Source organism: Martes martes (assembly GCF_963455335.1).
Source record: "Martes martes genome assembly, contig: SUPER_18_unloc_1, whole genome shotgun sequence".
NCBI lineage: Eukaryota > Metazoa > Chordata > Mammalia > Carnivora > Mustelidae > Martes > Martes martes.
In genome coordinates this window covers 1,526,829-1,551,632 of record NW_027666704.1, presented here as the reverse complement: position 1 = coordinate 1,551,632, position 24,804 = coordinate 1,526,829, and the positions used below count along the sequence as shown (strand labels likewise).

At 56.9% G+C, this 24,804-nt stretch overlaps 1 protein-coding gene across 1 annotated transcript; it reads left to right on the top strand.

Annotated features, from left to right (window-relative positions):
* The first annotated feature begins 1,621 nt into the window (after positions 1 to 1,621).
* Positions 1,622 to 24,302, top strand: SCNN1B (sodium channel epithelial 1 subunit beta). Its single transcript, XM_080831714.1, has 12 exons — positions 1,622 to 1,938; positions 3,897 to 4,173; positions 6,359 to 6,549; positions 13,761 to 13,864; positions 16,137 to 16,300; positions 16,549 to 16,656; positions 18,816 to 18,933; positions 19,922 to 19,997; positions 20,238 to 20,295; positions 20,922 to 20,983; positions 22,160 to 22,235; positions 22,500 to 24,302. The coding sequence occupies exons 1-12, from the start codon at positions 1,628 to 1,630 to the stop codon at positions 22,878 to 22,880; spliced, it is 1,926 nt and encodes a 641-aa protein (XP_080687840.1). The 5' UTR covers positions 1,622 to 1,627; the 3' UTR covers positions 22,881 to 24,302.
* The last annotated feature ends 502 nt before the right edge of the window (positions 24,303 to 24,804 follow it).

Below are 24,804 nucleotides of genomic sequence, written 5' to 3'. Positions count from 1 at the left end.
AGCCAGGGAGTCAGGACAGCTCAAGAAGGTGTGGCCTTTGGCCAACCAGGGCCCCTGGGACAGAGCTGGGCTGCTCCAGCAGTAGGAGGAGGAGGGAGGAAACGCATACTGCCTGAGAAGCCATCATGAGCCAGGCTCTGTGACGGGGTTCCTCTTCACAAGAACCCCGTGTCCGCAGGCAGGTGAGAAACGGAGTCTCAGAAAGAAAGATTAGACATTCCTCAACAACCCACAGCTAGCCCCTGGTGCTCCTGGACCCGCCCTCACCCCGTTCCAGCCTGTGTCCTTCCAGATGGCAGACTGGATGGCATCAGGCCTCCAAGTCCTGAGCGTGGCCCACAAGGTCCTGCTCACTCCCTCCTCCCGCTCAGAGCCTCTGCTGCCATCCCCTCCCCCAGGACCCCTCCCTCCACTCCTCTTCAGCTAGTTAACTTTGTGTTCTTTAACTCAGCTTCTCCGGGGACTCTCAGACCTGGGGAGGGGGTGCTTTGGTAAGAATGAGAGCTGACAGGCGCCCAGCATTCGTCCACACACTGCGTATTTTCATTCGGTCTTTACAACAACCTCTGAGGGAGAGCTATTATTATCCCCATTTACAGACCAGGACACCGAGGCACCAGGAAAGTGACTGGCTCAAAGTCACACAGCTAGAAAGGGGTGGGCCTGAGCGTCAAAGCAGACATTCCAGCTCCGGAGACCTGGCCCTTTACCACCTTTACTGCTTCTGTGAGCTCGGGGCACGGGGTCCCACCCCCTCCTACGATGTTTCATAACCACGTATTTGGGGCGGATTATTTGATGACATCTGTCTCACCCACCCGCTTATAGCTTTTAATAAAGGTAGCTGATGGGGCACCAGGGTGGCCCTGTCGATTAAGTGTTAGACTCTTGATTTTGGCTCAGATCATGATCATAGGGTTTTGAGATCGATCCCCACATCGGGCTTAGCACTGGGTGTGAAGCCTGCTTGTGAGTCTCCCTCTCCCTCTGCCCTTCCCACCCCCACTCCCCAATGGTTTCTCTCTCAAAAAAACAATTAATTTAAAATAAAATAAAACATAAGTACAATAAATAAAGTTAGCCAACGTTTCGGGCACTTGGTCTGAGTTAGGCACCGTATTTAGCACGTTTTATGTATCACCTAGTTTCACCCTCTCAGTAATTCTGTAAATGAGGTACAACTGTCCCCAGTTAGCAGCTGGAGTACCTAAGAAGGAACTTGCCCACGAGGCTAAAATTCCCAGAGAGCAGAAACCTTGTTTGTTTTGCCCATCATTGAGTCCAGAGGAACTAAGTCAGTGCATGGCATACAGTAGGCATTCAATAAATGTTTTGGGGTTGGTTGGATGGTTGGAGGATGATGGTAAGAAGGGGGAGAGGGAGGGAAGGGGCAGGGGGTGTGGAGGGAGGGATAGGGACATGGGGGAATGGAGGAAGGGAAAGGAGCCGAGAGCAAGCGGGGGGGTGGGGTGGAGTGGGGGGGAGAGGGCCGGGATGAGCAGCCCAGCAGCCTGTGCCGGTGCCCCCCCTGCCCCCGCTCTGGCCCGGGATGGGGACCGGGATGGGGCGGCCACGGCAGCAGGACCGACGCGGGATCTGGCTGCGGTGTCTCCGTGCAGGCGCCACGATGCTCATGAAGAAGTGCCTGGTGAAGTGCCTGCACCGGCTGCAGAAGGGCCCCGGCTACTCGTACAAGGAGCTGCTGGTGTGGTACTGCAACAACACCAACACCCACGGCCCCAAGCGCATCATCTGCGAGGGGCCCAAGAAGAAGGCCGTGTGGTTCCTCATCACGCTGCTCTTCACCTCCCTGGTCTGCTGGCAGTGGGGCGTCTTCATCAGGACCTACCTGAGCTGGGAGGTCAGCGTGTCCCTCTCCCTGGGCTTCAAGACCATGGACTTCCCCGCCGTCACCATCTGCAACGCCAGCCCCTTCCAGTAGGTGGTCCCTGGAGTACCGGGCTGGCTCTCCCTGCCTCCCGCTCTGTCTCTCTCCCTCTTCATTCCTGCCTCCCCACCCCTCCCCCATCTCTTTCCCTCCCACCTCCCTCCCAGCTCTCCTACTCTCCCTGTCTCCCCCTCCCTTCCCCTCCCTCCCCCTCCCTCCCCCTCCCTCCCTCCCGCCTCCCCCTCCCTCTCCCCCCCCCTCCTTCCTCCCCTTTCCTCCTTTTCCTCCTCCTTTCCCTGTTTGCATCATCCCTTTACAGCAAGTACCTTTCAAAATTCATAAACTTCCTAGGCTTAAAGAGGGGTGCCCGGCTGGCTCGGTCAGTAGAGCATGTGACTCCCGATGGCAGCGTTGTAAGCTGATGAATTGCCGGGCGGTGCGTGGACCGTTTTTTGGTTGATTTATGTAATTCTGTTCCACACAGCCACCCTAGGGGTGGGCACAACCATGTTAGCCCCAATTTATAGATTTATAGGTCGGGAACTGGAGATTCAGAGACGTGAGGGAACTTACCCAGAGACACACAGCGAACAACTGTGGCATCGGAACCCTGGCCAGATCTGACTCCAGAGCTGCCACTGTGCAACCACATGATGGCAAGGCCTATGAATAGGACACGGCGAGGGACCTGGCCTAATCAGGGTTGAGGAGGGGCAGCGGGTCAGCCAGAGGAGAACACCCCCAGGCATGGGCAGAAGCTAGCTAGGTGGGACGCAGAGTGGCCCCAAGTGGAGGATGGCTGCCAAGGCCCTGGGATGAGACAGAGTCGGGTGCTTTCAAGGAACTGCAGGAAGGGCCAGTGTGGCTGAGTCACGGGGAACATTCTTGCCCGGAACAAGGTCCTGGAAGGGAATTCATACTTCCTGATTACATGCCTAGTGATCAGAAAGTCCGTTCTTTCTAGTGATTGGGCTCCTGCCTGCTTGGGTGGATCCCTGGGGCCTCTCCAGAGAGCCCGAAGTCGGCGCAGGACAGCACTGCCCTGGCCCGACCCGGTTCTCCGTGCTGTAGAGGACTCACCTCACCGAATCCTCTCGACAGCCCTCCAGGGTCAATATTTTCATCCCCCCACCTTGTAGACAAGAGCAGAGCCTCGGAGACGCTCACTTGCCCCAAGGTCACACAGATATCAAGTGACATGTCAGGATTCGAACCCCAGTCCTCAGGCCATGCCCCACCTCGCTCAACAGCAGCTCCAGACATCCGGGCTACCCTAGCAGCCCTCGTCCCCACAGCCCACCGCCCTCCCTGAACCCTCCTCTTGCTGTGTACACAAAGGTGGCTGCTTTCATGGTCTGGGGACGGGAGGTGTCCGCAGCTGAAGCCGCTGTCAGCTCGGGCTGCTGTACCCCTTTGTACCAGGACGTGGGTCTGTGGCCAGGCTTTAACACTCACTCCTGCAGGCTGTCCTCCAGCCAGAGCTGACCGGCCCATGGGTGGGGACCCTCCCTGGTCTGGACACATTTCTGCCAGACTGACCAGTCACCCTTTCCAACACGGGAGCTTTGGGGGGGCTGAGAGAAGCTGCTGGAGCCCAGCCCGACACTCCCGACCACCTTCTCCCTCCTGAGACGTCCTCTTCTTCCCAAAGTCGCTGCTGGAGCGTTGGAACCAGGAGCGGTTAGGAGTCTTCCTCATTACAGTGTGAACTTCGTAAAGGAAAGGGAGTGCATGTGGCTTGTTCGCTATCATATTGTCTGTGCTTTGCGCAATGCCTGGTACCTCATAGGCGCTCACTGCATACTCGGTGGATGAAGAAGTGAGCTGGTGGCCGGAAGGAAGCACGGTCGCCTGGGCGGGTGGGTAGAGAGGCAGGGGCTTGGGTGGAGCGCTCTCCTCACACATGGTGGCTGGCAGCTGCGCTGGGGTGGGGGGGCCCCAGACTGGGGCTGTTCTCAGCTGCCCCTCAGCTGCCCTTGCCCCCCTGACTGGCCCCCTCCCCACCCAGGTATTCTAAAGTCAAGCATTTGCTGAAGGATCTGGATGAGCTCATGGAAGCGGTCCTGGAGAGGATCCTAGCTCCCGAGCAGAGCTATGCCAACGCCACTAGGACCCTGAACTTCACCATCTGGAACGACACGCCGCTGGTTCTGATCGACGAGCACAACCCCCACCGCCCAGTGGTCCTTGACCTCTTTGGGGACATCCACAATGGCTCAGCAGACAGCAGCCCAGCGCCAGGAAGGACCTGCACTGCCCAGGGGTGCAAAGTGGCCATGAGACTAGTAAGTGGGCCCCAAGCACACATGGAACAACGGACCCTACCCAGGGAGGCTGAGGGGAGTTTCTTTCCTTTAATAATCTGGGTCTTGTTGGGGAAAGGAAGCTGGAACCCAGTGCTCATTTTGTATGTTTACAAAGCTTTTTTTTTTTTTTTAATAGAAAGAGCTGGTATGTTAGTCAAGACACTGTTGGATGCCATTGACCCAGGTCAAACTAGCTTAAGCAAAACAAGGAATTCACTGGCTGATGTAGTGAGGGGTAGAATGGGTTCAGGTATGGCTGGATCCAGGCATTCAAATGCTGTCATCAGGACACTACGTTTCTCTATTCTTGTTCAGCTTTTCTCCCCATTGACCTTACTCTCTGGCAGGCTCTCTCCACGCAGAGGGTCTTGGCAATGCCAGACATACACCCCATCAGCTCAGCACTCTCCCCTGAGAAACAGAACTGTTTCCCAATGACCCCAGCAGAAGTCCTGGGAGGGACTCATTGGGTCACATGCTCATTCTGCAACCAATCACTGTGAGCTGGAGAATGCGCTCTCATGATTGGCCGGTCCTGGGTCATGCGCCCTGGAGCTGGGGTGATGTCAGCCTCTACCACGTGGACCCAGTGAGGCAGAAGAAGGAATTAAGTCGTACTATCAAAAGACAAGGGCATAAGTACTGGGCAGGTGAAAACCCACAGCCACGCAGTGCCGTCCAGTGCCAGAGCATAACTGCCCTGGGCGGGGCTGCTGCGGTGTCTGCCAGCCTGCCAGGGGTTAGAAGCTTCCCTGTCTGTGCCTCTCAGTCTAGGGAGCTCCCTAACTGACAGATCCCTGGCCCCCACTCCCGGGGAAGCTGAACGGGCCTAGGAATCTGTATTGTTAACAGCCTCCCTGGTGGTTCAGATGGTCACCCTTGGTTGGGGACCCGGGCTGTGGCCATACACTGTGCAGGAGGAGGTCACTGACCTCTACCGGGTCAGGGCTCCCCATATGTCTCCGCAAAACCAGCGAACAGTTGGAGGCTCCAGAGTCCCCATGCCAGCTCTTATCCCGTGCCCTACTGATTTTTGATGCAGTTACCTGACTTCCTGTGTCCTGTTCCTCGTCTGTGAAGCAGGCTTGTTCCCGCTGGCTGCCCCAGCTCGCGGGGTCAGGCCCTATGTGCGTGCATGTGGTGCATGGGGTGTGTGTGTGTGTGTGTGTGTGTGTGTGTACACATGCGCCCATGTGTAGTGGGGAGGAGGTCTGCTGGCCTCAGTCTCCTCACGATGATGGAGCAGGGTGACTGTACAAATCGAATGCAGTAATAGCCCTCAGAACACAGTCTGGGACAGAGTGAGTGTTAAGTACTATCATCATCTCCCTGAGGAGAGAGGACGAGACCTCCAGGAATGGGCCCAAGGACAGTGCCTGCAGCAGGCCCTGGGGAGGGGACTCTCAGAATGTGGAGAAGCTCCTCCTGGCCTCCTGGGTTCCAGAAGGAAGGCCCACTGTGAGGGCCGACAGAGGCAGAGTGGCCGAGGCCAGAGTCCTGGGGCTGCATCCATGCTGTGTCTACACAGTGACCTGGGCGTTGTGGTGGGCCGGCTGTGGTGAGGGGGAGGGGGGCCCTGCAAGCCTCACAGGGCTCAGGCTGACAAGGCCCGCCTCCTTTCCCCGGCGAGGGAGAGGGAGCCCTGAGCCTTGAGTCCTTCCTGGTCCACAGGGCCCCCAAGGAACGCCTCTGGAAGTCTGCAAGGACGCCAGGAAAGGAGAAACTGGAGGGCCCTGGTGTGTCTGTCTGTCTGTCTGTGGGCCACAGGAGCATGACTGTGGGTCAGTAGGTATGTGGGCGGGGGAAAAAGTTTGGGTATGAGTGTGTATGGTTGTGACCGTGACATCGTGGGGCTGTGGATGTCAGGACGTGGGCATGTCTGTGTGTACGCGTGTGCACGTGCGTGTGCGTACTCGCTCAGGCATTAGGCTAGTATACGGGAGGCCGGCGACAGTGTGTGAGACCCTGTGACCGAGCAGCCGTGTGTGAGGGGACAGCCCCCGAGCCCTGCGAGTGTGCGTGAGAACACATTCCCCACTGGCTCTGCAGCCGCTGGCCCCCGCGCCAAGTGCCACCAGGGGAAGGGCAGCTGGCCCTTGGGGACGGTGGCAGGGACCCGGCCAGCCCGGCCTGCGCCCACCAGAACTCCTCCCCACCCCTGCAGTGCAGCCTCAATGGGACCGCGTGCACGTTCCGGAACTTCACCAGCGCCACCCACGCCGTGACGGAGTGGTACCTGCTGCAGGCCACCAACATCTTCTCGCAGGTGCCCACGCACGAGCTGGCGGAGATGGGCTACCCCGCCGAGCGGCTGATCCTGGCCTGCCTGTTCGGGTCCGAGCCCTGCAGCTACAGGTGAGAGCCGCCCCGGCCCCCCAACACCCCTCCCTGCCTCATCACAGCCCGGCGCGGCCACGAACCAGCACGGTGTCCTGTGCCTCGGGGTCTCCGGTCGCATTTCCTGGAGGCAGAGCCTGAGACAGGGATGTATGGAGGGTCCATGACATAGGAGGGAATCGCTTTAGGACAGGTCTGTAAAGGAAAGCAGGATGAGGAAGGAGGAAAGAGCTCAGGGAGGCCGTGGACCCAGGTGACATCGGGAGCATTAGCCACACAGGACGGTCCTCCTGAGGGGCTGGCCTTTTGTCCCTGCCGCATCAGTACCTTGTGGGGGATAGGCTGAGATGCCCTCATGTCCCGGGCAAGGGGGCTGCAAAGGGGGCAGCTGTGAGCCTCCAACACCCAGCGGCTGAGGGGCCTGGGCAGGCAACCCGGCACCTCCTGCCCCGCTTCTCCTCCCAGACCATCCCACTACCTCACCTTCCCGGGACGAGAGCTGAGTTGGCTCAGCTCAGCACTTAGAACCGGGCCCTGGGAGTGTTCGCCGGCATCCCTGACAACCCCCCAAGGTTGAGAGGAGGGCAGAGGGAGAATAACATTCACCCCAAAAGCCTGCGGCTCTTACGATGGGTCCCCAGGTCCCCCCTCCTTCACCACCCCGGCTCCTGACACACCGAGCCCCTGGTGTCTCTGGGGCAGGACCGCGGCCCAAAGCTCCACCCAGGCAGAGCTGCCGCAGCCAAGTGGCCTCCAGGGTCTCGTGACCAGATCTCTGCGGGGCCACGTGCGCTGGCGTCCTGTTGGTCCGGGCTCCACGGCCTCGCACTTCGGGCCCCTGGAGAAGTCCACGGAGTCCTGCCGCGTGTCATGAGTGACAGGCTTCCAATGTCACCCTCCTGGGGTTGGTGCCTGACCCCTGTGTGCTCTCTCCACCCGCAAGCCTTCAGGAAGCTCTGCTGAGAGTCTGCTGAACGCCACGGGGACCCTCTGTCCCCCCAAATGCACAGGGGCAGGCACTCTGCAGGCAGCGCCAGGGACTCCAGGGCCCTGAGGCGCCAGATCTGCGCACCCGGCCGCGTGGCGTGAGCTAGAAAGGTGTGGCCCGCAGGTGGAAAAGAGCAGGCCAGTGTCCCCGGTGACAGGAGGTGTCCTGCTGGCGGTGTGGGTGGCTGCTGGCTGGCTGGATGCCAACCTCTCACTCTTAGCCAGTGGCCTTTGCTCAGCGCGCCCGTGGTCAGCTGCTCCTGGCAGCCCTCCCAGAAGGCCGCAGGTAGCTGGTGGACCAGTGTGTCACATTGGCGCGGTCACCTTTGCCCTCTCGGCTAGAGAGAGGGGTCAGGCTCTGCCTTCAAGCCTGGGGCCCGCCTGCTCAGTGAGAAGAGACCTGGCTGGTAGGGGGGGTGGTGAGGTAGGAAGGGGAGGGGTCCATTAGGGTCTGCTGGGTTCTACCCTCAGGTCCCTGGGGCCTGCGTTGTGCGCGAGGCATGGCTCCATCCCGGGCAACTCCTGCCCCGGCACCCTCCTCAAAGCAGGTCCCGCGGGGGCCCCAGGACTGAGAGTGAGGGATGGGTGGTCCCCCAAGGAGAAGCAGAGGAGCTTTAGCAGAGAAGGGGGAACAGATGGTGTTGGGGTAGGCAGAACACCCGGCGTCAGCCATGCCACTTCTGTGGTATGGCTGTGGCCAGGAGGTAGCTCTGGCGAGGGGGTCAAGGCTGGGCTGTGTGGTTAGACCACTGGGCTCAGATCCTTGCTCTGCCTTACAAGCCATAGGACCCTGAACAAGTTTAAACTCGATGGGCCTCGGTTTTCCTCTTCTGTGAAATGGGGTAGTCACATGCCTACTCAGTGCGGGTATTTTGAGTACCGGATGAGGTGATGTGCCCACAGTCATGCTGGCCTCAATAAATAATAGCTATTACTGTCATTAAACCCACGTTTGATAAGGAACTCATTATCCAGTAATAATGCTAGAGGGGATCGAGCCCTACTGCTGTGTCAGATGCTATTCTTAGCCCTTCACAGGTGTAAAATTAATTTAACCCTGGCCACAAGCCCATGAGAAAGGTACTCTTATGTCAGCCCATTTTATAGGAGGCAACCACAGCCCAGAGAGGTTAAGCAACGTCTCGGAGGTCACACAGCTGGTGAGTGGCAGAGCCGCCAGTCTGGGCCATCAGAAAACCAGATCATCATCTGCCCTCCCCACCCACGTCTCCCAAGCCTGTTCTTTGTCACCTGCTTTCTTGAGTCAGCCTCAGATGTGGTGCCAGAGGACACATACCTCCCTCTGCCCTCCCAACGCCGGGCTCCAAACGCTACGTCCCCACTTCCTCACTGTCCTTCTGCCTCCATCCTGTCTCCCTTGACCGTGGCAAAGGCTCAAGAAACAGCAGCTGTAATTAGGAAACAAGGAGCCACAGTAGGACCCCAGTGCCGCATTGCCTGGATTTGAATGCCCACTCTGTGTGCTGCTGGGCACGCTCCTTGGCCTCTCTGGGCCTCAGTATTCTCATCTGGAAAATGGGAATCGTGACATGGCCTCATAGGGCTATCCTGGGGACGGAAGGACACAGATGGTGTGTTATAGAAGGTCCTTGATTTGGGTTTATACAGATTAGATGGGTTTGGGGGAAGAACGGCACAAAGGTGAGGTGCCCACCTCATTACAGCCTCCTCCGGGAGGGACACCGCCCAGGATACTGACCTTCCTCACTTGGTTAAGGTTTCGGGGTGGGGGCAGCCTTCCCTTCCACGTGGAACAAATCAGGAAGTGGAGCCCACACTGTGGGGGAGATGGGGTGACAGGGAGAAAGGGGCACTTGGCTCCTGGTCTCCTGGAGGCAGGAATATAGACTATTTGGAATTCTTCTGTGGGGAAGAGTTCTGTCTTCTCTGCTCGTTCATGTTATTCAATCATTTATACTGGTACCAACTCGTATATATTTGCATTGTGATCCCATCCCATGTTCTTTATTTTCTTACTCAAATTCTTCCAGCTTTGGCTAGGAGCAGTGCCTTGCGTTGGGCTCCTGTGTCTCTCTGACACATCCCCATCCCTCTCTCTCTTTCTTTTTTTTGTCTGCTTCCTTGCTTTCTGGCCCCTCGTGATGCCCCAGCCCTAGAAGCCGCTATTTCTCTGAGGAGCTCTGCTTCCTTTTCCTGGAGAACAGTATTTAGAAACCGAGATCTAGGCATGTATAAGCCAGCTGCAGCAGCTTCTTATTACTGCTTCAGAGACCGGCTAACCAGCTTCCGCCCTGGGAAGCCTTTCCCAACCCCTACCACACAGTACCACCGCTGTTATACTTCTTCCTGCCAGGATGCTCTGCCTCTCCGTCTTTTCTGGAGGTTTTGCGCCGGTCGGGGGCCACATGCCTTACGCCTGTCCCGGGAAGGTGTTTTGGGGAAAAGCCTGGCTCTGGAACGAGAGTCAGCGGGTGCTGGGGGCAGCTCCTCCAGGTAAAGGGCACAGTCAACAAGCAGATAGTTGGCACACACAGCGAGATGGAGAGCACAGCCACCCTGGGCAGGAGGGGATCTGGCCACGCCCTGAGCGGTGGCCGCCTGCTCCCGGGCTGCAGATGTCCAAGACGGTTTCTTGGGAACACTGTGTCCCCACATGCCTGGGGCGGGGTCTCTCCTTCTAGAACAGAGCCCGGCTTCAGCCGGTTTGCCCTGCTCTCTTCCTCCTGTGGCCACAGCCCTGATCATCTGCAGACGAGACTCGCTAGTACCCGCCCAGAGCTATTCCTTCCCTCTGGGCCTTCGCCTGCGCGGTGCTGCCGCCCTGATATGCCCTTTCTCCTCTCTGCCCCAGAGGCTACTCGCCTACCTCTTAGCCATCCTTAAAAGTTTCAGCTCAGGGGCGCCTGGGTGGCTCAATGGGTTAAAGCCTCTGCCTTCGGCTCAGGTCACGATCTCAGGGTCCTGGGATTGGGCCCCGCACCGGGCTCTCTGCTCAGCAGGGAGCCTGCTTCCTCCTCTCTTCTCTCTGTCTGCCTCTCCGCCTACTTGTGATATCTGTCAAATAAATAAATAAAATCTTTAAAAAAAAAAAAAAAGTTTCAGCTCAGGCCTCCCCTCCTCCAAGAACCCTTCTATGACCCACACACCCACACACAGCCCAGCGAGAATGAGGTGTCACTCCTCCAAGCTTATCTCTGTTGATCCACTTATCCCATATTATAATTTACCCAACAAATATTTATTGAGTGTCTGTCTACTGCGGGCCAGGCTCTGAGGACAGAGTGTGTAACCCAGCACTTGCTGAGTATTTCAATACGCTCGCCATCCAGTCCTCGCCTTGGTCCTGTGGGACGGGTGCTGCTAACTATCCCGGCGTGACAGGTGGGACCGGCGAGGCTCAGAGAGCCCTAGCTCACCAGTTACTCGGTGACAAAGACAAAACTGGAATCTAGGCAGGCTGGCTCCCAGGCCCGGGATCTTAGCCTCCAAATGTGATTCCTCCTTCAAGACAGACAACTGCCCTCCCTAGGCTTACCTTCTAAATCAGGAGGCCACTGATAAGCAAGCAGTTAACTAAAGAAGATAATTTCCAATTTGGACGCATGCTATCAGGGAATAAGCACGTAGAAACGACCCAGTAACTGGGGAGGGAAGTGACTTTGCCCGGAGAGTGCAGGGGGGTGGGTCTCAGAGCCGGGGAATCCCAAAGAATGAGAAGCCACTTACTTGGCTAACTGGTCAGAAAATATTCCGGGCACCCAGGGACCTTGAATTTGGAAACATCTCGGAGTGCTGCCAAAGTGTAACAGACAAGGAGGAGAAGACCAGCATAGGGTATTGGTGTTTTCTTCTGGGAGCAGCGGGGAGCCTCTGGAGGGTTCCCAGTGGAAGTGTACCCTTCTCCGATTCACAGTTCAAACCATCGCCCTGACCGCCGTGCAGAAGAACATCCTACTAGAACAAGAGGGGAAGGACAGAGGCTCCTGTAGGAGGCGAGCAGGGCCGGGCGCTGGTGGCTTGAACCCTGTTGCAGGGGGAGCCTCAGCCATGGAGAGAGGTGGACAAGCCAGAGGCACATTCTGGAAGGGGAGCATGGACAGAATGCTGCTCCGAATCCCTCGCCATGCCGGGTCCCCCTGCCACACGGTGACTGTCCAGGGCAGGACTCTCTTGTTCCCCTCAGTTGTGCCCAACCCAGCATCTGCCTCAGTAAACACCTGTGGAGTGAAGAAATGTGATTTTGTCCTGATTTCCCTTTCACTATTGAGGACACTGAAGGCCAGAGGCGGAGTAAGCCGCTCACATCTGCCCAGGGTCAGCTCCCAGCTTGGATGTGGCAGCCTGCCCGGGACCCACCTCGTGTTCTGCTAGCACTGGTGCGTGGGTGGGTAGGAGGTGCAGGTGGAAGGAATGGTTTCCTAATCTGAACATTGGGGCAAATAACAGCTGACCTCACCATGGGGTTACTTTGAGGATTGAATGAGAAAATGTATGCAGAACTATGCAGCCCGGGCTGGACCCTAAAAGTTGCATGGTCAAGGTTTCCAAATCCAGGGCTTAGAAGACCATGTTGCAATCAGGCCCCTTCCTTCCTGTTTTTAATAAGACAAGAAAAACAAAATAAAATCATGCAAAGACATTCGTGAAGCGATTCCTAACAGAGACCTGAGGACACACCTGCAGACAGAACAGGGCACGATGACCTCACATGGATGCACCATCCCGATTCCAGAGCCACTTCTCTCTCCCCCTCCTGTCCATTCTGCAGCAAAGCCCAGGCTCCAGGGTCTTTCACCTGTAAAAACCTTAGAATGTATCTGCAAGAGAAAAAGACTTTTTTTTTCCTTAAACCAAACCACAGTGCAATTATCCCACCCAAAAAAAGAAAACTAACAATAATTCCTCAATACCATCAACTATCCAGTCGCGTCCATGCTCATCAATGTCCTACCTTTTGCTCGTCTCTGTGTGTGAGTCAGGATCCAACTAAAGGCAGCACATCGTGGGTGCGACCCAAGTCTTTAAAGTTTCTGTTCATCTGTAGGTTGTTTCCCTTTTCCTCTCTCACAGGGTGTTCGTTGAAGAAACTGGAATATTTATCCTGTTGTCTTCCCCAAGGTCTGGATTTTACAAGTTGACTTTTCCTTGGTGTCTTTGAACCTGTTCCTCCGTCTCCAGTATCTCCTGTAGACGGTGGTTACGGACAGATGCTCGGTCCTGTTCGGGGAGGATTTTTATGTTTTACTGGCAAGGCCACCTCCTCGGCAGCCTGTGCTCGTCCATTGGGAGAGGAGTAGCACTGGCCACCACTGGTGGGTGTTGCCCAAAGCCATTCATTCATCCAGGGTGCGAAATGTTGATCTATTCACTGCCTCTCCAAAGAATGAGCTGGGTCAAACCAGAACTGTTTTAACAGCTATAGGATAAGGAAAAAAAAAAAAAAAAACAAAAACAGATGGAGGGAGCCATAGATTAGAAGAAACTCAAAAGACCCATCAACCAATCACCTGTTAACCTCATTTGAATCCCAATTTAAAAATTGTAAAAACAAAAATCGACACGTAGGAGACGGTTAGAACTTCGAACTGATTATTTAACGATATGAAGGAATTTTTGTTAGTTGTGCTTAACGTGGTAATAGCAGTATTTTTAAAAGAGTTCTTACTTTCCAAGGTACATCTGGAAATGTTTACAGACAAAATCATGACGTCTGAGGTTTGCTTGAGAATCACATGGAAGGGAGATGGGGTGCGGCGGGTAGGGATAAAGGGTTCCTTAGTGGCTCTGCCGTGAGGATTCCTGAAGCTGGTGGTGGACTTCACTGTCTTGACTTTTTTGTGTTTGGAATGTTCTGTATCCAAAAAAGTCTTTTTTTTAACTGAATTCTTTGAAACTGCGGGATACCATTACTACTGCCATGAGCATCTTTATTGGAAATGTTTCTTGTGGTAGGTGACTTACTTCCTTAGGAAACATTTCTAGGACACGAGAGAGGGCCCTGCGTAGGGTCCCACATGCCTCCTTATAAAGCTGTGCCTTTCCTCAGCCTCTGGGGTGCCCTCTCCTGATTCATCCCCTCTCCCACCCACCGTGTCAGCCACTTCCCACTCTGTGTGAGTTCCCAGCTTGGGCAGCGCACCTGGCTGGGTTCCGTGGCTCCCCTCCACCCTCTGTCCTCCACCCTGCGTCCTGGACAGCTGACGGTGTCAGGGAGGCACCAGCTGGGGTGGGCCCTCTCCAGCTGATGGTGTTTCTTTTAGGAACTTCACGTCCATCTTCCACCCAGATTATGGCAACTGCTATATCTTCAACTGGGGCATGACAGAGAAGGCGCTCCCTTCGGCCAACCCCGGAGCTGAGTTTGGTAAGTCTTGGTTCATCCTGGGGCCAGAGCCAGGGTGCTTGAAATCCCCACCATGCGGGGCTAAAAGACGCAGTGACCAGGAGCTATTAAGGGGCAGGGCCAGGGTGAGACAGCAGGTGGCCCATGGAGGGACGGCCACGGTTGGGTCTCTTCTGTGTGCGCTGAGCTGTTCCACTGTCCCTGCAAAATGAACAAACCCTTTCAAAATTTTAGAAAGAAAGGAAGAGTTTTATTCAAGCCCAAGTTAGGAGAGCTGCTGGGGATACACAGTCTTCACCAGGAAGAGAGTGCTCTGGGAAGGGAATGTTTGGAGCGGGATTATATATGGTTTTTACATAAAGCGTTACAAATTATCATGAGCAAAGCCGTTCCAGAAAGTTACAGACATTATCTTGTGTTTTTAGTATGTGTAAGTCTGTATGCCTTTAATTTTATGGGAACCAGGGTTTGGTTTTTTTTTTCCCCCCTTATGTTTGGAATGCTCCTTTTCATTATTTGTTTTAACAGAGGAGATGTACAATGTGTGCTGCCCGGGGCGGAAATAGAGCCTCCGAGGTTTTGATGGAGTCATTTTGACCTTGGTAACTGTTAAACTATAGTTTCCCCTGGGAGCCCAGGAGCAGGGCCCATGAATGGTAGAACAAAAATCGCCTCTATCACCCTCCCAGAACTCCCGTAAATGCCTGGGCTAGGGACCAGTGCTCCCATTTTGCTGCTGAGCAAGGCAAGGATTCAGAAGCAGTACAGCTCAGGGATCAGAGCCCAAGCTCCTGGGCCCAGGTGAAACCCAGCCCCACCACTGACCCCCACCCCCACCCCATCCCCCCGGTGAGCCTGAGCTCAAGACTGAAATTCCGGAAGCCCTGGTTTCCCCGTTCAAAGACAGTACATGGTAGCCCAGGAGAGCCTAACAAGTACACCTCACAGAATCATTGTGATGTAATACCATCGCCTGCTTAGCACAGAGGCTGTGCTCGGTATATGCTGAATAGTCTTTTTTTTTTTTTTTTTTTTTTGCTGAATAGTCTTTGAAGGCTTAAAGGACTTGCCCAAGAACACACAGCTGGCCCATGGCAGAGCCCGTACTCTTACTGAGTCTCACTGTGACACGGTTCTTGAGTGAGACGGGGGGGGGGGGGGGGGGAGGGGAGGGTGAAGGAGTAAACAGAAGCCAGAAGTGGTTGATGATAGAGGCCACTGTATGGGCCCGTTTCTGGGGAAAGAGTCATGGTGGTCTCCAGAGGGCTTCTGCGATCCTTCCTCCCCTATCCCATCAGCTTCGGACCTCCCCAGCCTCTGGGAGGCAGGCTGTCATTCTAAGTGTCAGGGCTGTTGGTCAAGAGGGGCCCAGAGGGGATGCTGACCGCCCCTCACCCAGCCCCTGTGGCCCCGAGATCACCGTGTGTCACAGAGGTGCTGGTCAACTCGCTTCACAGGGACAGATGATTCGGACCAAGGAGCTCAGCTGCCTGTGTTAGAACCCCAACAAGGCCCCTTCTTCCCTGGGTGACCCTGAATAAGTCCTTTCCCTTCTCTGTGCCTCAGTTTGCTCACCTGTAACATGGGGATTGTAATGCCTTTGCTTCTGGGAGCACCAGTGAGATCATGTACAGAATAGCATTTGGCCCAGCACTCGGCATGTAGCGAGTGCTCGGTGAACGCTAACCTGTTGTCCTAGCGACTCAGCAGAGCCCTCTGGTACATAAGATATGGGGTCTAGTCTCTGCCCTCAGGAAGGGAGCCATCCAATAGGGAAGGAAGACAGACAATAAAAGAGTCATGTAAGTGAGGGACGTACTTGGGAGGAAATTTCCAAAGATAGGAGACCTAGTCTTGGTAGTCAGGGAAGGCGTCTGGAGGAAGCGACACTTGGGCCGAGATCCGAAGGAAGAGCAGGAGGTTCTAGGTGAAGGGTGAAGGCGGGGACATAATTCCAGAGAAAGGGAACAGCATACTTGAGGGAACAGCATTAGCAAAGGCCCAGCAGCAGGAAGGAGCTCGGAAGCCAACAGGGATTGAACGAGAAGAATGATGTGATTTGAGGTAGGGCGGGGTTGTCCTGTTCCCCTGCCACATGGAAAAGAGACTGTGGAGCTGGGGGGAGCCAGGGGGGCTTGAGCTAGAGAGGGGGCCTTGGAGAAGGCAAGAAGTCTCAATTTTCACAAGGCAGAACCAGCTTCCTAAAGGTCTCCTTGGCAGGGTGGGGAGAAGGCCTGGACAGGTGGGTGATGGGGAGCGAGTTCAGGCAGCCCTCGGCCTCACCTTCCCACAGGCCTGAAGCTGATCCTGGACATAGGCCAAGAGGACTACGTGCCCTACCTCACGTCCACGGCCGGCGCCCGGCTGCTGCTCCACGAGCAGAGGTCCTACCCCTTCATCAAAGACGAGGGCATCTACGCCATGTCAGGGACAGAGACATCCATCGGGGTGCTGGTGGTATGGCCGCGGCCCGAGGGCAGCCTGAGCGGGGCTGAGGGTGGAAGGCTCCTTGTGGTCCGTTCCTGCCTCGTCTGCTGGCTGGAACCCCCACCAGGACCACCATGCTGGGGGGGGGGGGTGGGCACGCTCTGGCACCGACTGGGCCTGTGGCATCCCCACTGACCCCCGTGCTTGCTGGGAGGGAGGTACAAAGGGGGCTTCCTGGGTGGGGGCGGGGCCTCCAGGAGCAACCTTTCTGGACACAGGACAAGCTGGAGCGCATGGGGGAGCCCTACAGCCAGTGCACCATGAATGGCTCTGACGTTCCCGTGCGAAACCTCTACAGCGACTACAACACGACCTACTCTATCCAGGTGGGAAGACAGTGTGGGCCTCGGGACCTGGGAACCCTGGCAGTCCACATCAACCAGGCCCAAGGCCTCAGGCCTCGGGGGGGGGGGGGGAGCTGGTCCTGGCAGGACTGCCTTACTGGATTTTTGTGGGTGACCACAGGGTAGTTTGGTGGGTTTTGTGGCCTTTGGGGCTAAGGAGCCGGTCCTGTCCCTGGGTGCTCACCAGGGCCCAGGGCCAGCCACTGCTCGTCCCCACCAGGCAGCTGTGCCGTTGGGGATGCCCAGAACACAGGGATCTCACTCTGGGGTCTCCCAAGAAGAACCCTTATGTGGGAGAGAGGCTGTGCTGAGGGCTTGCATGTATTACATTATCCTTTGGTCCCGTCTATACCCCACAGGGCAGTAACAGCTTTTATTATACATATCACTTACTTGCTACAAGTCCTAATATCCCGAGAGGATCCGGCGCATCGTGCGCTGGGCAGGCACTGCTGGGGCCCTTTGCATTCAGTGATTCATTCAATCCTCATAGCGACGCTAAGATGTAGAGGATATTATAGGAATGAGGAAATCGGGGTGTACAGGCCCCAGTACAAAGGTCTCATCACCTTACCTGAGAAGTCCCTCTTTGTATCCAGCCTCAATCTCCCTTGCTGTAGCTGGGGTTTCCCTCTTACCCTGACCTTCAGGGGCAGCCTGGGGAGCCTGTCCCAAGACCTAGCCCCAGGGGAGAGGACCATCTAAAGCCTCCGCACAGGTGACGAATGTGACCCTGGCTGGCCCTTCTCCCCCAGCCTGGGCGGCCTTTGCAGATAAGAAACTGAGGCTTGACGAGGGGAACTCCAGGGCCTGCCTCTGTGCCTGCGAGCTCTGAGCGTGGTGTGGGCTTCCCTTTTGCCCCAGTTCTGAAAATCGCGCACCACCCCACCCTCCCACCCACCCTGCCCAGCTGACCTGTGCGCCCCACACCCTGACCCGGCTGGTTTGGCCGCCTTCTTTCTGGAGGCGCTTCTGCCTACAATGGGGAACTTGGGGGAAACTTCTGAGCTAATAAAGGCATAGATAGGCAGCATAGGGAGGTGGGGAGCACGGAGAGGGGGGCCACGGAGTCATCCATCAGGCCCAGCCTTAGAGACCCCGTTCCAGAAAAACCTCAGCTCTTCCTTTGTCCCATGCAGCCGCCCCTCTGGTCAGAGACCTTGGCAAAGTCCAAGGCCCTGGTCGGGTACTCTGCTTGCATCCTCCCAACCCCCCAGCCTCTGTCGTGGGGCCTGGAGAGGATTCCTCCTTTCCAGGTGAGACGGTGAGGTCTGGAAGAATGCGAGACCCTGGCCCCAGATCAGAGCTCCTCGTCCGACCCCACTGGCCCCCTCACTCCCGCTCTTCTCCCAGCTGTGCCCATAGGGAGGCCACGGCCCTGTCAGGGAGAACAGGACAGGGCGTGCTAGGTTGGGAAGGAGCAGCTTGGGGAGTGGGAGAAGCTGAGACGGAAGGGGCCGGCTCCGTACCTGGCGGGGCAGAGCCCAGAGCAGGGGATAGCAAGGGTTGGAGCAAGGGTTCCCCCATGCCCAGGACTCGGGAAGCTGGACAAGAGGAGACACAGGGGTATCAGCCGCTTCCATTCCCCATGTGGTGCCAGGTCCCCCTGACCTTAGCCCACAGGGACAACCGTCACCCTGCTCCACCCATTAGTGACTGCAGTTGGCCTCCAAGTGTGCTGGAAGCAGGTCAGGGTGACCTGAGACCCCAGCACGAGTGGAGAGTCATCCCACACAGTCCCAGGGGGCCAAATCCACTCTTCCTCCGCCGTCCCCACGAGGGGACACTCTGCTCCATCAAGGCTGGCTGCCTGGTTATTAAGAACTATTGAGAGTTGGCTGTGGCATTTGGACCAAGCCACCCCTTCCCACGTCCTGTGTGGGGCTCCAGCTCTGCAAGGTGGCAGGGCCATCCTCAGAGAGCTGGGTCTGGCCTGAGTCCCTCCGTGGGGACCAGGGACTGAGCAGCACAGCCACGCCCAGGCTTTGGGGGTCAGGAGGAGCAGCTCCTCGGCCACAGGGACCTCTCCCTCGGCTCCCTGGCTCCCCCGGCCTCAGCATGACCTGCTCTGGGCCCCTACCCCATGGGGCTGGGACAGGGCGTCGCGGTCACGGCTGTGTTCTCCCGCCCTCCTACCGCAGGCCTGTATTCGCTCCTGCTTCCAAGAGCACATGATCCAGAACTGCAGCTGTGCCCACTACCTGTACCCACTGCCCCGAGGGGAGAGATACTGCAACAACCGGGAGTTCCCAGACTGGGGTGAGCGCGGAGTCCTGGGCACCGGCGCCCCGGCCAGCTGGGGCTCTGACCACAGAGCCGGGGCCAGAGCTCCACGTCCTCAGCAGGGCCAGGCGGGGGGGTGGTGGCCAGGCCTGCACCTCCCCGGTCTGCAGCGCCCCCGCCCAGGTTCCCCTCCCTCCTGTGTATGTGTGCCACGTAAACGTCTGCACACGCGTGTGCGTGAGCTTGGCATGCAGTGGCTGGCGAGGGCACGTGTGTATGTGCGCGCATGCACGCGAGAGGGCATTTGTATGTATGCACGGGAGCACTCGGGACCGAGTCTGCACGTGTGTTCACGCATGGGTGTGATTGCCTCCAGTGTCTGCAGCTGTGCACGCTGGTTTGCGTGCCCACGTGTGTGTGTGCGTGCATGCAACCACAGTGCCACACGTATGAGCCTCAGCTTGTGTGTCCATGTGTGTGAGCTCACAGGGTCTCTCTGTGGGCTGCTGGGGGGGGGGAGACTGAGGTGGCCTCCAAGAGTTTGAAGCCACAGAAGGAGAAGCCCCAGAGTCCAAACATTATGGATGTTTTTGGAAGCAGAGAGAGTCCCACCACCTCGTAAAACCAATGAAATACTCAGCCGAGAGGGGAAACTCTCCCTTCCCATCACCCATCACTTCATGCATGACCCCATCACCCTGCCCACCAGCCCTAAGTGGGGATGACAGAGGGAAAGCTGCTGTCATCCTGCTGAGCTGAGTCTGGGATGTTTGGGTCGAGGCTCCCCCAGGCCAGGCTGGGGCAAAATGGCTGGACATGGGGGGGCAGGGGGTGCGGGATGGGAAGGGATGCCCCTCCATGGCAGGAGAGCTTGGACAGAGACAACACCCCCTCCCACTGAACCACTGGCCTTGGGTGGCCATGGCGAGGAAGGCAAAGGGCAGCCGGAGGCCCAAAGAGGGAGAGGAAACCATCTAGAAAGCCCTGCCTCTAACTCTCCTCCCCCCTCCCCCGTCCTATTCAGCCTATTGTTACTCACACCTGCGCATGAGTGTGGCCCAGAGGGAGACCTGCATCAACATGTGCAAGGAGTCCTGCAAGTGAGTGGGGGGCATGGAGAATGGGGGGGTGCAGGGGTCGGGAGTACAGGGACTGGGGAGCCAGGGTGAGGAGCATGGAGACTCAGGGGGCAGGGCTGGGGGGCATGGGGACTGGGGAGCCGGAGTGGGGGGCATGGAAACTGGGGGGGAAGGGTGGAGGGCGCGGGGACTGGGGAGCCCGGGTAGGAGGCAGTGCTGGCAGGGACAGCGACAGCCACAGGACTGCCTTCTCTCTTCCAGTGACACCCAGTATAAGATGACCATCTCCATGGCCGACTGGCCTTCCGAGGCCTCTGAGGTGAGGCAGTGGAGTGGCCGGGCTCCTGGCTGCCCATCTTTGGGCTGGGGGACAGGTCTGGGCACCGGTCTGCAGGCTGTTTGTCCCTCCACCTGTGTCTCCCAAGGCGCTGTGCTGGGGACACAGCAGTGAAGGGGAGAGGCACAGCTCTTTGCGCTTATGTAAAATGCAAGCTCCATTTTAGTGGCAGAGATGGACAATATACAGAAATTAGATCGTTTCCAAGTATGATGATGGTAGGAAGTAGACAGGGTGAGCGGAGAGTAACCAGGGGAGACCACTTTAGACAGAGTGGTCAGGGAAGACCTCCCAGCAAAGGCGACATCTGAGTGAAAGCTGCAGCATGAGCTGAGCTGGCCTGGGCGGGCTGGGGGGGAGGACGCGGGCGGTGGGCTGGAGCCAGCGCCATGGCTGGGCTTCTGGGGGAGGTGTCTGGAGCCCAGAGGGCCTTCTCCCCCCAGCAGCAGCCAGCGTGCACTATTACCTTTCTCCTCTCTGTGCCAACACCGTCCCAGGGGGCTTCGGGAAGCTTCAGGGCTGTGGTCTGTCCCTGACTGGGGGCAGGGCCCATGACTGGGAGGCGGTGCTGCAGGTGCCATTTTTTCAGCTGCCTTCTTGGATTCCAGGATTGGATTTTCCACGTCCTGTCTCAGGAGCGGGACCAAAGCACCAACATCACCTTGAGCAGGTGAGCCTAGAGTCTGGGTTGGGCCGGGGAATGCAGAAAACGGGCGGAACCAGAGCCTCAAGGGAGGGGTCTGGACACAGTGCAGCTACTCGAGACATCTTCTCACACTGGTCAGGTCCAGGACGAGGCCTGGAGGAGGAGGCCCTGGGAATGGGAGAGAAGCCAGCGAATGAAATTCAGGGTCTGCCGCTTCCCCAAGGAGAGCCTGTTCCTCCAAATGTCACCTGTTCACCCACCCACCCACCCATCTGTCCATTCAACCCTCCATTATTCATTCATCTTTCCACCCAATCATCTATCCGTTTTCTCCTCTACCCACCCATTTATCCATCTATCTATCCGTCCTTCCATCCTTCCATCCTTCTAATTTTCCTCCCACCCGTCTACCCATTCATTCATCCAGCCGTTCATCCCTCCATCCCATCCAGTCTCCCACTCACCCATCCATCCACTTATCCTCCAACCATTCCTCCATCTTTTTATCCATCAAACACACATGAATTGAGAACAGAAGACACAGGTCCATACTCTTGGGGAGCTCCAGTGTAGAGAACAGAAATAGGCCCACAGGGCCTATGGGGGTGAGAGTCTGTATAAGACCTTTCCTTTGGGAGCACAGCAGGGAAGAAGCTATGTGCCTGAGAGATAAGGGAGGGCTGGAGAGGGAGGGGGCACTTGAGCTAACTCTCCAAAGAGGAACAGGAACTGTTCAGACAAATGAGGAGAGGCAAAGGTGTTCAGGGAGAAGACTGGAGGTGTGAGAGAGCATAGTTTTCCTGAGGACAACTGGGTGCCAAGGGGAAGCCCATGCAGCCAACGGTCCAGGCCGCAGGTCCCTTGATGAAGGAACAAGGCTTAGGACTCTATGCAGAGCCTACTGTATATGGCTGGGCACCCCCAGGGGTGGGAGAGGGGAGCTCAGAGCCAGTCCTTGGGGCCCCCAGAGGGGATGCTGTGCAGAGATGCCCTTCGTGGCCCCAAGGCCCCAAGTGGCCAGGGAGGGCCACACTTTGGGCCCTTGCTTGGACCTCGCCCATCCTGGGAGTGGCCATGTGAGAAGCTCAAGGTAGAGGACTGGGGCAGCCCCTTGGCTGTCTTTCCTGTGTGTGTGTGCGTGCGTGCGTGCATGTGTATGTCCTGGGGAGGGGACACCAGCCCTTCCTGCTGCTCCTACAGGAAGGGAGTGGTCAAGCTCAACATCTACTTCCAAGAATTCAACTATCGCACCATTGAGGAGTCGGCAGCCAATAATGTGAGTCCGGGGGCTCCTGACACTTCAGGCCTGCCCGCTGCCCCTGCACGCTGCACCCTGAGGTTGGGGGAGGGTCCCAAGCCCTACAGGGGAATTAGGAGAGTCCTGGAGTCCCAAATGGTTTCCGTGGGTTGAGACAGTCACCCTGTCCCCCCTTCCTGGCCAATGGCCTACCTCCCAGGAAGCCGTGAGGCGGGGTTCAAGGCAGGAACCTGTGGCCCAACCCCCACCCTCACCAGGCCGTCCACCCCCTGCTCCCTACAGATCGTTTGGCTGCTCTCAAACCTGGGTGGCCAGTTTGGCTTCTGGATGGGGGGCTCGGTGCTGTGCCTCATCGAATTCGGAGAGATCCTCATCGACTTTGTGTGGATCACCATCATCAAGCTGGTGGCCTTCGCCAAGAACCTGCGGCAGAGACGTGCCCAGGCTCGCTATGCTGGCCCGCCGCCCACCGTGGCTGAGCTGGTGGAGGCTCACACCAACTTTGGCTTCCAGCCTGATGTGGCCAGGCCTGGCCCCGACCCTGGGACTTACCCTGATGAGCAGACCGTGCCCATCCCGGGCACCCCACCTCCCAACTATGACTCCCTCCGTCTGCAGCCGCTGGACATCATCGAGTCCGACAGTGAGGGCGATGCCATCTAGACCCGGGGAAACCAGAACTCAGACCCGAGAAGCCGAGATCGTGGCCCCAAGCTTCACTTTGGGATACTCTCTCCAAAGGGCCAGGACAGTGGGTATCCAAGGCCAGAGTCTGTATCTCTCTATAGAGAGACCAGCAGCTCCTGGCCAGTCCCAGGCTGAGGACTCTGTAGGGTCATGCTGCGGGTACAGATGTGGGAAATGTGTACTCATTTGGTTCCTGCCCACACCCCCAACCTGACCTGATCCTTGGCTGGGACGTCCCCAGTCTGGCTCGAGAGACCCTGGGACACTGTCCCCTGCAGGCAGGCTAGTTTCTTTCCAGTGCACCGTCTGCTCCCGAGACAAACAGCCAGGCAGGCTGTGCTGTCTGTCCCTACAGTCTTTTCCGTCCTGGCCTTGGCTGACCTCTGCAAATGGGTTTAGTGAGGTCAGCAACTGTGGAGAGCAGGAAGAGCATCAGGCCCGGGGGCAGGGTGGGGGGTGGGGGGACGTGCTGCCAGGTGGCCCGTGTTTTGTTACTAGAAAATAAAAGTAGAACACACAGAGCTGAGCTTTGTTCTTTGTCGATGGGGGCAGCTGGAGTGCGCTGGTGCATGTCCAGGAGTTGGAAGGGCATCCGTACTGGCTTGAAAGCAAGGGCCTGGCCACAGTAAGGCTCCCAAGCAGGTGATTTCGGCGTTGTCCCCACAGTCCGTTTGTGACTTACTCAGTGCCATCCACCACTCTTCTCTGGGTGGCAAGGACAGAGAGAAAGAGAATGAGACTCAAGCTGGCTTAAGTGAGAGAATCTCAAGGACCTCAAATGGTGTCTCTTGGTCTCAGCTTTCCTGGGCAGGCTCCCCTCACGCTGAAAGTCCATGGGGGAGTCCAAACTCACTGGGTAAGGACCTCTTTCCCAGTTGTCTCTGCAAGTTCCTAGGGTGACTCTCATTGGTCACTGATTGGGTCACATGCTTACCTCTGAGCCAATCAGTGTGACCGGCTGCTTGGATAGGCCAGACCCTGCCCATACCTGAGGCCAGGTGGCCCCCAGCAGAATCAGGTGGTGGGGACACCAGGCCAAAGATTGCCAGATAAAATACAGGCCCCCAAGTTAAATAGGAATTTCAGATAGACTATGAACTGATTTTTTTAGTGCGAGTATATCGAAGTAGTATTTGGGACAGGGGCACCTAGGTGACCCAGCAGGTTAAGTGACTGACTTGATTTCGGCTCAGGTCATGATCTCAGGGTTGTGAGATCGAGTCCTGTATGGGGCTCTGCGTCAGTGTGGAGTCTGCTTCAGATTCTCTCTGCTTCCTCCTCTGCCCCTGTATGTGCGCTCGCTCTCTAAATGAATAAAAATGTTTTAAAAATTAAAAAAGATATTTGGGACATATTATACTAATAAAACCATTTGTTGTTTTTCTGAAACTCAAATTTAACTGTGTGTCCTGTATTTTTAATTGCTAAGCATGGGAACCCTGCTGGCTCTCCAAAGCCATCCTTGGTAACCAAAGAAGCATGGGGCTTGTCAGGTGCAGAGAGCGGACCACCTGCCAGCCCCGGTCATGAAGCAGCTCTGGCTGTAGAGCCTGGATCTCTGAAGGCCCAGCCCTGCTGCTGGAGAACACCTGGGTCCTTGGCTGGGAAGGCAAACAAGCCGACCTCCCATTAAGTGCCCACAGTGGCACCTGTGGAGGAAAGCGGTGCCCCAGACTTGGTGCCACTCCAGCCAAAGACAGCGCTGGGAAGCATTGTGTGGGGAGGGCCTGGGGGAAGAGGGCTTCCCAGCTCGGGGCCAGGCGGGTCTGCAGGCTGGAGTCTAGTTCTCGGTGGCTGCCACGCTAACTCCCATGACTACTACTTTTATTACTAGTGATCGTTGTCATCACACTATGATGATTTGTTGTCGTTATCAAACAATGGCTACAATGTATCAAAC

Coding starts and splice junctions, on each gene's coding strand:
- SCNN1B (XM_080831714.1), top strand. CDS start 1,628: ATGCTCATGAAGAAGTGCCTGGTGAAGTGCCTGCACCGGCTGCAGAAG. Junction 1,939..3,896: donor TGCAACGCCAGCCCCTTCCA/GTAGGTGGTCCC, acceptor CTCCCCACCCAG/GTATTCTAAAGTCAAGCATT. Junction 20,984..22,159: donor ACCAACATCACCTTGAGCAG/GTGAGCCTAGAG, acceptor CTGCTCCTACAG/GAAGGGAGTGGTCAAGCTCA.